A 12,791-nucleotide genomic window follows, 5' to 3' on the forward strand; every position below is an offset into this window, starting at 1 on the left:
CTGGCGCTGGCCCTCGTGGACTCCGCCTTTGCCCTGAGCCTTCCCTCAGCGCCGGGGCAGGTCTCTGGAGCTGCTCTTCCCACGGATCCCCGGGGTGCTGCCGGAGGAAGGGGACGCGGAGGGGCGGGGGGCCGTCCGGAGCCGCGGGGCGGGGCTGTGCCGGGGCGGGGCTGTGCCTGCTCCCGCCCCGTGACGCCCCGCCGGAAGCGGGCGCGGCGGGGCCGCCGGTGGCGGCAGTGCCGCCATGGAGTTCCCGGACCTGGGCGCGCACTGCTCCTGGCCCGCCTGCCAGCGCCTGGGTGAGCGCCGGGGGTGCTCGGGGGGCGGGCACGGCTCGTGCGCCGGCGAGACGGCCGCGGGCTTGGGCCTGGGCGGCACGGGCCGGGCAGCTCGGCCTGCGGGGAGGCGGCGGGGCGGCGCCGGGCGCCCGCTCGGTAACGGGGCTTAAAGGCAGGGCCGTGTCGCCCGTGCTGCCCTTGGCGGAGGGGTCCCTGTCCTTCCCGCTGCCCGTGGGTGCCCCGCTAGGGCGGGGCTGGCTGTCCGTGGCGGTAGACCGGGGGTTCCGCCGGTGGCTCTACCCGGGTGGACAGCGGCTCTTGCCCGAGGATAGCGGGGCAGGGCCCGGGCAGACATCCCCGCTGCCGGCCCTCGGTGCTGTAGGCTGGGGAGGCCGCACGCGGCGGGGCCGCTTGGGCCCGTCCATACCCCGGTTATCCCGGTGGCGAACCCCGTGGCGGCTGTGGCAGCATCACTTCCCACCGGTTTGAGGCTGGCAGCCCACGGGGAACTCGGTGTGATTCAGGATGCTACTCCTGATCTCGGGGACGGCACGTTTTGAGGAGGAGCCTTTGGTATTTCTGGAGATGTGGCTGTGAACCTGTAGCCCTTTTGTTTCCGTGCTGAGGGATGAGAGGTGCGGCCCTGGCTTTGCCGCGGGTCACTGTTGTGCCTTCGGGAAGTCGGGGAGGCCCCCGGACTGCGGCTGGGCTGTGCTGATCTCTATGTTCTCTGCCCATGCCATATCCCTGCTCCTAGACTTCCTCCCCCTGAAGTGCGATGCCTGCGAGCAGATCTTCTGCACCGACCACATCGCTTACGCCCAGCACGATTGCACTTCTGCCTACAAGAAGGTAAGTGCAGAGTGCAGATCTCATCCACCCTCCTACACGGAGCTACTGAGCTTTTCTAGCCGCTGGTCGTAATAATCTGTGGTGACTTTGGTCACTTGAGCAGTCCCCCTTGGGATGTATACTGAGTCTGAGGATGTCCCTGAAAGCCAGGATCTGCATCTCAGTGCCACAAACGTCCAGCCCTCCCTTTCCCACTGGGCGAAATGGTTTGGGCATCTCCCAGCCATACCATTTTCCCTTCCCAGAGTGTATGTCCGTGCCTCTGCACCTGCTGTGCAAGCTGGTTGGAGGGTCATGAGCAAGATCTCAAACAGCAGCTGAAGCTGTGGAAGCCATGGTAGGCAGGTCCTGAAAGGGAGAGAGATGACTGCACGGCACTCGAGGTTGCCCAGTTACCTGCTCCCAGCTCCCTTTTGTTGTCTCTGCAGGATGTGCAGGTCCCAGTATGTCCCCTCTGCAACACCCCGGTCCCTGTGAGGCGGGGGGAGATGCCTGATGTTGTGGTGGGTGAGCACATTGACCGTGACTGCAAGTCTGACCCTGCACAACGCAAGCGCAAGGTATGTACTGTGTGGCTCTGCCAGGTCACTGATGGAGCCTGGGAATGGGATGAAAACAACACAGATCTAGCCCTGCCTGGTGCTGTCTCTGTTGACACAGGCTAATGTCAGGGAGGGTTGGTGAGCTGGAGGTGTACGCATCCGCAGGGCTTTGTGGAGGCAGTCTGGGACCAAGGTGGTAATGGAGTGGGGCTGGGCAGCCACCTGGGATATAAGGATGGGAAACTGCATGCTGCTATTAGGAAAATGCAATCAGCAGTTAGCTACCCCATCTTGCCAGGAGATGAAATTGCTGCAGGGAGCTGGCCCTGCAGGAATCCAGCCCGGCAGCAGCTGGAATGCTCTGGGCTGTCCCCACTGCACTGGCATGGAAGGCAGGAGTCCCTGGGCAAGGCACTCTTTTTCCTGCTGTGCATTCTGTGATTGTGGAGACCCTTGTCTATGGAGACTGAAGCACCAGTGAATTACTAATGAACTATCTAAAGAAAGCCAGTATTCAGAGACAAACTTCAGAGCCTTGCAGGAAATACACTGGTGGGGAAGGCTGGTCAGTGCCCAGAGCCTGGCATGGAGAGAAGGGACAGCCCCAGCCCCGCAGCACATGCTCCTTTTCACCACTGCTGTGTCATCTTTCAGATCTTCACCAACAAGTGTTTGAAACCTGGCTGCAAGCAGAAGGAGATGATGAAGGTGATCTGTGACCAGTGCCACAAGAACTACTGCCTCAAGCACCGGCACCCCCTGGACCATGACTGCAGTGGGGCAGGGCGTCCCCTTTCCAAAGCAGGGTGAGGGCCTGGGAACAGACAGTCTGGCAGGGGTGGGGCTGTGTTTGCCAGATAGGTGACAGGGAAGAAGCCCATCTCCTGGCCCATTGTCTGGGACTGCTGCATTCTCACACACCCTGCCCTGTGTGCCGGGGTGTCCTCCAGCAGCGCCAAGCACAGCGGTATGCACCATCTCTCCTGCAGCAAAAGTTATCAGTACTGCCTGTTGACTGCTTTGCTCTTGCTTCTTTCCCCAACCCCTTATTCTGTAGCCAGTGGTTTCTGCCTATCCTGGTACAGGGTTTCAGGGAGAGAAACAGCACTTGAAACTCTTGGGAATAACAGCCACAACATGGGAGGAAGAGGAGCCAGGGAGGTGTCTTGCTTATCCAGCTTCATCTCCCATGGTGTTCAATGCCTAGGAATTGCTCATGATGGTAAAACAGTTTCTCATAGGTGTCCTGTCTGTCCTAGGCATGCTGCAGTTACCAGAGCCCAGGCATCCTCCTCCAAAATAGTCACTGCATCGAGCAGCAGACCTGCCCGGCCAGCAGACAGCTCCTCTTCTCCAGCCTCTGCCAGGTAGGGTGATGGCCTGAATTGTAATTCTGAGGTGGGCATGACTAGGCTCAGCTTGGCTCCCTGTGGAACACCAGAGTGACAGTTCACTGCTTCTTGTGCCTCAGCAGGACTGGTAGTTGTACCAGGGCTCCCTGCCTTGACAATAACCTAGCTTCTGTTCTGTTTGCAGGGGAAGCAGAGCAGCTGCGTCACAGACTCGCAGCACCTCCCCTCCAGCTGTCATGCTGCAGAACGGGCTGGTGAGTGGCTTGGCCTGGGCATTTGGGGTGGTTTCTGTGCCCTCTAGGAAGTGACTGCAACAAGTGCTTTCTAGTCCACACTCTGTAGGTGACTGTGCTCCTAGCTGGGCCTTCCCTGGAAGACAGTGATCCTGGATGCTCTGTGGGAAATCAGAGCTTGCTCTGGTGCCTGCAGATGACAGCTCTCAGCTGCACTTGGTGCTTGGCTTTCCCCAAAGGGACAAAGTGCACCAGCCATTTTCCTTGGGTGTTGTCTTTCTGTAGTACAAGCAAAAGCTGGAGGAGGAGACTGGAAGTTGCTTTCCACTGGTATTCTTGGCATACTCCTGCATTAGTAGGCAGGGATGTGTCCCTGTGGGCAGGGAGAGAACACTGCCGTTCTGTCCAGGGCCCCAGTTTTTCACCTTGGCTGTGTCTGGCCTCCTGGAGAGAGGAGATTTGCCCACTCTTGGCCAGGAAAGACTGTACCTGCCACATGTGCTTTCAGGGCTGCCCCCTGCCCCCCACCCTGGCCAAGCTGGTGACAAGGTGTTTTGTTTCAGAGTGAGGAAGAGGCACTGCAGCGAGCTCTGGAGATGTCCCTGGCAGAGTCAGCACGCAGCTCAGCACAGCCACCCAGGTACAGCCCCAAAACACGTGGTGTGTGATGTGATGTGGTGTGGTGTGGTGTGAACCCACCCTGTGTGTGAAAGGTGAAAGGTGCCTGGGGAAGCATCATGTGGCTCTGGGATAACATTCCTCTCAGCACGTGTTTCCATATGATGCCTCTCTAGCTGACAGGGGAAAAAAGGAAGAGTCCAGAGCCATGAGGGAACTCTGTTCAGCAAGCAGGCCCTCAGCCCTAGGGGTGCTGGTAGGGGACAATGACTGACACACAGAGTAGGGCAAACCATTCTCTGACCACTAACCCAGCTAATGGGTTTGGCCAGAGCGTGAGAGGTGGAGTAGAGGTGTTCATGGAGGACAGCTAGGAGCTCATGTCCCCAGGCACAGAGCCCAGTGCTGCTAAAAGCACCCTCTTACAGACTGGACTTAACATGGCTCTCCTTGGCCAAGATTCCTGGCTGCCAGCCCCAGCTGGATCCTCTGTTCCCTCCCCAGCCCCATGCCTGTTCAGAGTGATCCTCAGTTGCTCGTTCCCCTTAGATGTGCTAGGGGGTTGCAGTGAGATGCTGAAACCCAGAAGGGCTCTGAGCACTTGGCTGGTGAGCCTGAGGGAGGTTGGGGCACACCATGCACCACTGTCCCAGCAGCACACAGGAGGAGGAGGATCTGGCACTGGCCCAGGCACTGTCAGCAAGCGAAGCCGAGTACCAGCAGTCACAGCGGCAGGTGAGTGAGGCTGGCTATGGGCTCTGTGCTGTCGTGGGGTTGATCCTGGCCCAGCTGTGTGAGGGAGGGGGCCTCCCTGGGTTCTCCTTCCTCTGGGCTCTGTCTATGCTGGGTTTCCTCACCAGGAGGGCAGCCCAGCCTTGGGGCAGTGGCTGAGCACACAGCTCTCGGAACTTGGGCACTGGATGTGCCCTCTTGTAGGAGAGAGGAAGAAGCCTGTTTTCCCTTGTTCACTGTGTGCATCTTTCTGTTCCAGGCGCACGGCTCAAAGCCATCAAACTGCAGCATGTCGTAGGCAGGTGTGAGGCAGGGTGTGCCAGCGGACATAGGATCCCACTTGTGACCCAAGGAGTGGCTCTGGCCTCCCACACGGATGCCATGGGGTTCTGGCTTGGACACTGGTAACAAGAGCCCCTTGCCAAGGACAGCTCATCTCCCTGGGAGCTGTAAGCCACCAAATATACACTGACACTTCAGCCCTAGTACCTATATAAAATTAGTGCAGCAAATTCCTGATGCTCCCAGGGAGGTGAAGACTGTACAGAACAAGGCTGGACACACACTGACCAAAGCAAGCAGCAGCCCAGGGTCTGCACTTACCCACAGTTGCCACCGCCATGTCCCAATACTGCTGGGACTGTGGGGCGAGGGCAGAGCCGTGTGGGGACATCTCTGCTTGCTCAAGACATACAGCTGGGATGTAGCTGTCTTCTGCAGTAGTGGGGGGCTGGATTCCATGCTCTGGGGAGAGCCGTGCCAGCTCCTCAGCAAAGAGCAAATGTGGCTGGGGTGGTCTCTTGCCTGGGCATGGCACGGCTGAATGTGCAGCCTCCCAGCAGCGCGAAGGCAGCGCCTCCCCCGCTCCCCACACCCTTGTGCCTCCCTGCTGTTTGCATGCACAAGAGCACGTTGGGCCTTACCCTGTTCGGCTGGGGCACAAGGCCTCTCTGAGACTGAATGGAGCTGCATTGCATTTCTGGTTTAATATGATAAGTAACCTTGGCGGTGACTTGAATGCCAGTGTCGCTCACACGGGATGGTTGCAGTTGCCTTCCTGTTGCTGGCTGCTCTCTGCTGCCCTAAACTTCAACAGGGCCTTGTTTAAATGCTGCTGGGGGTAGGAATGCTTCCCTCCTTCCAGCTGCGTTGCCAGGGATCCCCTCCTGGATAGTAGTAGCACAGAACCCCTCCTTATAAACAAAGCCATGAGCCTGGTTGGGTGGGGGGGATTTGTCCTGCTGGCCTCTTGCAGGGGGTCTGCAGCCATGCAAAGCTGTGCTGCTTTCCCACCTGCTGCTGGAACTGTTCCTGACTGCTGGGCTGTGCCTGGTTCTGCACAGGACTGGGCTGTCCTGCTCTGAGCAGCTGAGGGAGGGGGGTTCAGGTTGGGTCCAGGGAATGCTGAGACTTGTCAAAGTGCTGCTTGGGAGAAAATAAAAGCTGGATCATAGCACAAGGTACAGAGGTACCTGAGGGAGCAGTCACTTGGTGTCCAGCCCAGAGTGGCACATCTCTGTGGATGGTGGTTGAAGTGGGGGGCACATAGGGGTGAGGGGACACCAGCTGCCCTGCTTTTCCACTGCTGTTGGGGTGCAGCGCCCTGCCAAGCTCAGCCCTTTGTGTGGGGATGGGGCAGGTACTGACAGCCTGCTCAGCCCCTTGCCCACCTAAGCTCAAGGAGCTCAACCTCATGGCAGAGCTGCCGGTTGACCCAAGGGCACAGGCACTAACCCTGCCTGCCCCCACCAGAAGGCGTGTACCCTGCCCAGAGCACACAGGCATGGACCTGGGAAGGACCTGGTTTAAGAAATTACACAACAGCAAAACAAACATGTACAAATGTAATGGAGTGTCCAACCAAGCCCCTGCAGCTCTAGGGCAGGCAGGGCCCCAGTGTGCAGTCAGTAAAAGACTCCCAGGCAGTGTGGGGGCCTGGACCCAAGTCAGTGTCACAGCAGAGCCTCCTGGTCATGCTCATGACCCTTTCTTGCTGCCCTGGGGCTTCTCAGTATGGTGCTCCTTGCTCTCACCCTCGTCCCTCGTCTGCTGCTGCAGCCACATGCCAGCGTACACACCTCCCTTCTGCAGCAGCTCCTCGTGCCTGTAAGGAGAGTGGAGGGATGCTGAGTCCTGAGCTGGCCCCAGAGCCAGGGAGGGGATCCCCTCCCCCAGTTCTGTCCCTGTGCTCACCTCCCTCGCTCCACGATGTGCCCATCCTTAAGCACCAGGATCTGGTCTGCACCCACCACAGTGGAGAGCCTGCAGAGAAAAGCGGGTGTTATCCTGACTTGGTGGGGAGAGGGTTCCTGAGGGTTTGCACAGTGCCAGGAGCTGCAATCCCAGGGGCTCTCACCTCCTGAGCAGGGGGCAGGTCTGTGTGCCCCTCTGTGCGGGTCTGGCCAGCACCTCCCAGATCAGCCCTTTCCCCTTTTCCCTACCTATGTGCAACAACGATGGTGGTGCGGTGGGCGCAGACCTTGGCCAGAGAAGCCTGGATGTTCCTCTCAGTCTCTGTGTCAAGTGCAGATGTGGCCTGCAAGGGGGGAGACACAGCATGGGGAAGGGATAGAGGCAGTGTGGGCAGCTGCTGGACATAGGGCTGCTGCAGAGCTGGGTAAGGCTGGGCTGGGGCCGCTGCTGTTACCTCATCCAGCAGGATGATGTGGGGACCCTTCAGGATGGTTCGTGCAATGGCGACACGCTGCTTCTCACCCCCGCTCAGCTTCAGCCCCCGCTCTCCAACCTGGGTGTTGTATCCTGCAGGCACAAAAGCAGAAATGTGCTGTGCTGGTGCCCTGTGGAGATGGGGACCTGCTGCCCTGGGAGGTCCTGCTGTGACCACACAGCCACGTGGTGGAGCCTCAGCCCATCCCTGTCCAGGGGCTGATCTAGAGCCCTGAAAGAAGGCAAGGAAAAGCAAAGCAAGGCACAGAGTTGTGCAGGTGTCCCCGTGGGAGATGTCACCCGAGGATGCCCGTGAGGGCAGCTAGAAGGTCTTAGAGGACCCTGGGATGGCAGGGGAACATAGAGGGAACTGCAGGGGGCCTCACCATCAGGAAAAGAAAGGATGCGGTCATGGATGTCAGCAGCCCGGGCTGCCTCCTGCACCTCCTGGTCCGTGGCCAGGATCCGTCCATAGCGGATATTGTTGGCGATGGTGTCATTGAAGAGCACCGTGTCCTGGGGCACCACCCCAATATGAGCACGCAGCGAAGCCTGCTTCACCTGGGAGGCAGGGGGGAGAGGGCTCAGGCAGACGGACACCCAATGCAAAGATCCTTCCAAAACCCAATCCTACCCTCAACCATGAGCCCCACTCCTTGAAAGGTGCTCTAGGGTCACCCTGCACCGCAGGCTTAGCTGCATCTCCACCCAGCAGCGGGAGGCCCTGACAGTGCCCCAGTCCTTCCCAGGGAGCCCTGGTCAGTACCCAGCATTTCAGCCTGGGGTCCTGCAGTCACGCCATCAGCCCATTTCTGGCACAGCCATCAGCCTGCAAAGGGGCTGTGGGGGCTGTGTGTTCACCCCTGCCCTGGGGAGGTGCCAGTGCCTGCACCGAGCAGTGCTGCTAGGCCCAGATGAGCTGGTGTGTCCCCCCCCCAGTCCTTGGAGGCCCTCCCCCTCACCTGGGAGATGTCCTGCCCATCAATGCGGATGCAGCCACCCCGCACATCGTAGAAGCGGAAGAGCAGACGGATGATGGTGCTCTTTCCGGAGCCTGAAGGTCCCACCTGCACACAAAGGTAAAGGGACTTGGAGATTGGAAATTCCCAGCTCCTGGAGACCAGGGGCTGGACAGGAAAGGGCTGGCCCTGCTGGGGGTCTGTCCTTCCCACCTTCATATTTTCCAGCCTCTCTACCCCCATCCTTCCCTCCCACAGTGAATGCACACTCAAGGTCCCAGTCTCACCAGAGCCAGGGTCTGCCCAGGCATCACAGAGAAAGAGACATCCTGCAGGATTTCCCTCCTGGGAGATGGAGATAGAGAGGGGCTCAGGGCCACTCCATGGCCCCACAGTCCTGTGCCAGATCCCATAGCAGATTTGTCCCACCCTGTGCCCAGTGCCCCATACCCATCCATGTAGCTGAAGTGCACGTTCTCAAACTCGATCTGCCCAGCCTCCAAGTGCAGGTCGCTGGCGTTCACCACATCTTTCACCTGCCAAAGGAGAGGTGCAGCCTCAGAGCCAGCCTATCCCCAGGGCAGGACCACGGGCTGAGCCAGGGAGCAAGGTCCAGGAAAGGTGGCACCCACCTCCTGGTCCTCGTGGAAGAGCTCAAACATGTTTTCCATGTCCACAAAGGAGTTCTGGATCATCCTGAAGAGGGCAAAGACCAGAGGGAAGAGTTTGGGGGAGCACATACCGACCCAGTCACCCACAGAGAGGGGGACACCAGGTACCTCCACAGCTCCCAGCATTACCTATAATAAGTCCCGAACCAGTTGAGTGGTGTGTAGAGCTGAATTATGTAGGTGCCAAAGAGGACAAAATCTCCCACCTGGAAGGGACAGGGTATAGGGGTCCGTAACCACCAGCCCCAGGGCCCCACCTCAGCAGGGGTCTGCACAGGCTGGCACCAGCCCTACCTGCAGCTTGTTTTCGGTGACAAAGTAGGCACAGAGCAGGGACCCCGCCAGCAGCCCCAGGCCAATGACCAAGTTCTGGGTCTGGTTGAGGAGGCCCAGAGAGGCACTGACCTTCCACTCTGAGACCTGGAAGAAACAAGGTCCTGTGGGATGTTGCTGCCTCCAAACCAGACCCATGGTGATCTCCATCATCCCCACAGGTGCCTGTGAGGTTTAACTTCTTCCCCCTTGGTGCCCCCAAAGGTGCTGAGCACCCCGTACCTGGTACTTGACAATGGCGTCGTTAAAGCGGTTCACCTCATAGCTCTCTGCATTGTAGTACTTCACCTACAGGACACAGAGCTGGTATCAGTGCCCAAATAGTGCCCTGCAGCACCAAGCAGTGCTCAGTGACCACCCCCAATGCCTACAGTACCGTCTCGAAATTGAGGAGCGAGTCCACGGCCCAGGACTTGGCCTCATTGTCCCGTCTGTTCATGTCCCGACGGTACTTGGTTCTCCACTCGGTGATGAAGATGGTCAGAGCTGTGGACAGGAGGAAGCTGCATTGGAAGGCTCCTGCCACCCCACAGCCTGGCAGCCCTGCACCCTGATCCCCCCACTCACTCAGGTATAGGCTCATACACACGAAGATGATGAGGCCAAACCAGGCGCTGAAGACCGAGGTGAAGTAAACTATGCCGATGACGATATCCGCAATGGTGGGGACAACGCTGAAGACAATGTAGCTGGGGGGTGGGAAGGGGGATGGGGCATCAGCCCAGCTCGGTGGGGCTGCCCGGCCACCCCCCATGGGCACATTCTGACCTGAGCAGGCTGTTGATGCTGCTGGTGCCCCGGTCCACACTACGCAGGACCTCACCAGTGCGACGCCCCAGGTGCCAACGCAGGGACAGCCCGTGCAGGTGGGCAAAGAGCTGCACCTGCACCTGCCGGTTGGTGAACTGCTGCACCCACACCCACAGGAAGGTGCGCAGGTTGCTCACAAAGCCAGTGGAACCTGCAGGGCAACATGGAAATATCAACTGAGATCAGCCCCACTGGGGCATGCAGCCGACTTCAGAAAGCCCAGCTGGGAAAGGGGGATTTGGGATGAAGTCCACTCACTCTCCCTAACCTGGGACCAGCCCTGGTTGCTGATTCCAAGAGAGAGCAGCAGTGATGGGGCATATGGGCTTCCCTGGCCACCCGAGCACTGGTATGATGTGCTCAATATCGTCTCTCGTCAGTGCCCCATCCTTCCCAGTGGTCCTTACCAGCACCTCCACCTTGCAGGAACTTCAGCCCCACATAGCTGCAGACAGTCCAGGCCAGGGTGTGCCAGGGAGCGCCCACTGTCAGCTCATTCACTGTGGGAAGTGTGCCAAGGGTGAGGATGGAGGGACAGGGAGCATCCCAGGGTGCCTGTGGGAACCAGCCCCAGCAGCCAGCGCTGGACCCTGACCCCCTGGACTCTGCTCCTGCCAAACCCCCACAGCCCTCCAGGTCACTTGCACACCCCCCAGCACTTGGTGAGGCTGTGGCGAGCCTCACACACCAAGCTCCAGGTGCCTCACCGATGTTCTTGTAGTAGATGGGAACGAAGACATTGATGGCCCGCTCCAGCCCCATGAGTGCCATGCAGAACAGCACCAGCCCCTGCAGCAGGTGGTTGCCCCTCGGCCACATGTACGGCACCAGTAGCCGCAGCTTCCTCCGGAAATCCTTCCAGGTGGAGGTCGTCCTGCTGGCATCAGTCAGGAGTGGCTGGGGGAGAGCAGACCAAGGAGTCATTGCCCTGGCACCCCAACCCAGCTGGCAATGGCCCTGGACAATATCCCAAGAAAACCAGCCCCACTCCAGAGTGCCTACTCCATCCTCCAAACAGGACTGACAGCATCCTACTGACAGCAAGCAGGGAGCTTAGGCAGCCCTAACCTTGTTCCTCCCACATCTCCTGAAGATGCTGATCCCAGGGCAGCTGTATTTCCATTTTATCCGCAGCGCCCTCCTGGCTATATCCTAAAACTGCTTCAGTCCCAGGACTCACCTGGCTGTTTTCCACATCCCGCTCCTCCTCATTCACCAGAAGCATGTAGGGCTTGTGAGGCAGCCCTGGGGCCTTCATGCCCAGGACAAAGAGCATGAATGTGCAGATGTAACGCAGCAGCCAGAAGCCAAACTGCACCTGAATGGAGAGTGAGAGTTCAGTGTCTCAGATGGACCTCTGCACAACCCTGGGCATGGGATGGGTATGATCTCAGAGAGACAATGAGCAGGGCATGGGGATGGGGTGCAGTGTACCAGGGGACAGCCCATGCAGCTCAGTGGGAGTCCCTGCTTGAGCACAGCACCTCAGGCAGCACCCAGACCCCCTCCCTCCTTCCTCCCCGCCTCATCTGGCTCCATGCCCTCTGGCTGGTGCACCTACCCTAAGGGGTGCAGGGAGCAAAGGACTGTGGGAAGCAGGCAAACACCCCTACTTCTGCACCTGGGTCTGGGCCTGGTAGAAGCAGGAGCTGAGCTGGGTGGGGGCATGGAGAGGTGTGTGCTAGCTGGGCTTGGGACTGAAACATCTGGTAGATGTGTGGGTGCAACCCAGGACTGTATACACCCTGGGTATGGCAGGTCATAATATGCATACTCCATCCCCACACCATCATGTGGCAGCCCTTCCCTCCCTCAAAAGCACTGTTTCCCTGCCCACAGCCCCCCAGCCCACCTTCTGGTTGGTGTCCTCCAGTGCCCACCACCACAGAGGGCTCCTCCAGCACACCAGGGTCAGGTTCTCAGCAGCAAAGGCCAGTGCCCAAAAGAGGAGGAGGACAGTGCCATGGCCCCGTGTCCGGTCATGGGCCAGCACCCGGGTATGCTCCAGCTGCAGGAGGCCAATGGCACAGCCCCAGCTGAGGGTCCAGAGGCAGGCATGCAGCAACATATACCCATAGAGCCGTCTCAGCCCCACTCCTTGCCACAGCAGCCCACCAAAGGGCTGCAGGGCCAGGAACAGGGACAGCAGGACCTGGATGCGGTAGAGGCGGGAGCGGGGAATGTACTTGGGCTCCATGGCACGGCTGAAGCGGGCGTAGCAGGCATACTGCAGGGCGCCCAGCAACAGGCAGACGCTCAGCAGCACGGACGGCACCAGCGTGAAGAAGAAGCAGGGCTGGAAGCCCTGCTGGACCCAGGCCTGGGTGATGGAGTTGTTGCCCTCACAGTAGCCTCCCAGCACGGCCATCCTGGCAGGTCACCAGCTGCGGAGAGAAGAGAGCACGAGGCAAGGTTTCAGGACTCACAGTGGGACAGCACGGCCAAGCAGCAAGGACCCTCATGGGGCAGGGGCAAGTACTACTGGACATGGACACACAGGAGATGCTGCATGCAGCACACACACAGCGGTGCATGCAAGCAGGGCCAGTTTTGCATGGGGATGGCCACACCTCCTGTGTGCCCTGGACGGGAGCACAACACTGGGCCCTCCAGAGCCACCCAGCCCCTGGGGATGCCCTCGGACATGACAGCGGGAGCCGCAGGGATAGAAAGGCAGAGTGAAGCTGGGACCAGTCTCAGGTGGGAGGGAGCAACGGGGGTGCAGCGGCAGTGCGGGCGGGGGG

The 12,791-nt window shown here is 59.5% G+C and overlaps 2 protein-coding genes across 3 annotated transcripts in view; one reads left to right on the plus strand and one right to left on the minus strand.

Annotated features, from left to right (window-relative positions):
• The first annotated feature begins 186 nt into the window (after positions 1-186).
• ZFAND2B (zinc finger AN1-type containing 2B) lies at positions 187-6,070 on the plus strand. 2 transcript variants are annotated; one of them, XM_042041072.1, is made up of 9 exons: positions 187-299; positions 1,036-1,130; positions 1,559-1,690; positions 2,327-2,478; positions 2,932-3,039; positions 3,209-3,278; positions 3,821-3,897; positions 4,529-4,610; positions 4,867-6,070. In XM_042041072.1, exons 1-9 carry the CDS (start codon positions 245-247, stop codon positions 4,903-4,905), a joined length of 810 nt encoding a protein of 269 aa, XP_041897006.1. In that variant the 5' UTR covers positions 187-244; the 3' UTR covers positions 4,906-6,070. The 2 variants fall into 2 exon arrangements, with proteins under 2 accessions (XP_041897006.1, XP_041897007.1); XM_042041073.1 differs by having other exon boundaries at positions 188-299; positions 4,532-4,610.
• A 323-nt stretch (positions 6,071-6,393) lies between these two features.
• ABCB6 (ATP binding cassette subfamily B member 6 (Langereis blood group)) overlaps positions 6,394-12,791 on the minus strand; it is a 7,116-nt gene continuing 718 nt past the window's right edge. The window contains exons 2-20 of the mRNA XM_042041063.1: positions 11,900-12,431; positions 11,228-11,365; positions 10,755-10,944; positions 10,455-10,547; positions 10,006-10,198; positions 9,805-9,926; positions 9,614-9,723; positions 9,460-9,525; positions 9,199-9,324; positions 9,034-9,110; positions 8,866-8,929; positions 8,684-8,769; positions 8,521-8,578; positions 8,237-8,341; positions 7,661-7,835; positions 7,255-7,367; positions 7,049-7,143; positions 6,801-6,869; positions 6,394-6,711 (exon numbers count right to left, since the gene is read on the minus strand). Of these exons, the coding sequence (XP_041896997.1) occupies positions 6,585-6,711; positions 6,801-6,869; positions 7,049-7,143; positions 7,255-7,367; positions 7,661-7,835; positions 8,237-8,341; positions 8,521-8,578; positions 8,684-8,769; positions 8,866-8,929; positions 9,034-9,110; positions 9,199-9,324; positions 9,460-9,525; positions 9,614-9,723; positions 9,805-9,926; positions 10,006-10,198; positions 10,455-10,547; positions 10,755-10,944; positions 11,228-11,365; positions 11,900-12,415 (2,523 nt within the window). The 5' untranslated portion in view covers positions 12,416-12,431 and the 3' untranslated portion in view covers positions 6,394-6,584. The remainder of the gene's footprint in view (positions 6,712-6,800; positions 6,870-7,048; positions 7,144-7,254; positions 7,368-7,660; positions 7,836-8,236; positions 8,342-8,520; positions 8,579-8,683; positions 8,770-8,865; positions 8,930-9,033; positions 9,111-9,198; positions 9,325-9,459; positions 9,526-9,613; positions 9,724-9,804; positions 9,927-10,005; positions 10,199-10,454; positions 10,548-10,754; positions 10,945-11,227; positions 11,366-11,899; positions 12,432-12,791) is intronic.

Source organism: Corvus kubaryi, unplaced genomic scaffold (genome assembly GCF_017639235.1).
Source record: "Corvus kubaryi isolate FWS band 111438036 unplaced genomic scaffold, C.kubaryi_AGA036_p1.0 37396, whole genome shotgun sequence".
Taxonomy (NCBI): domain Eukaryota; kingdom Metazoa; phylum Chordata; class Aves; order Passeriformes; family Corvidae; genus Corvus; species Corvus kubaryi.

Bases quoted from the DNA above. Each gene is read 5' to 3' on its own strand.
- ZFAND2B (XM_042041072.1), top strand. From the start codon at position 245: ATGGAGTTCCCGGACCTGGGCGCGCACTGCTCCTGGCCCGCCTGCCAG. The intron at 300-1,035 runs GTGAGCGCCGGG...CCCTGCTCCTAG, and splicing joins GCCCGCCTGCCAGCGCCTGG to ACTTCCTCCCCCTGAAGTGC. The intron at 3,040-3,208 runs GTAGGGTGATGG...TTCTGTTTGCAG, and splicing joins TCTTCTCCAGCCTCTGCCAG to GGGAAGCAGAGCAGCTGCGT.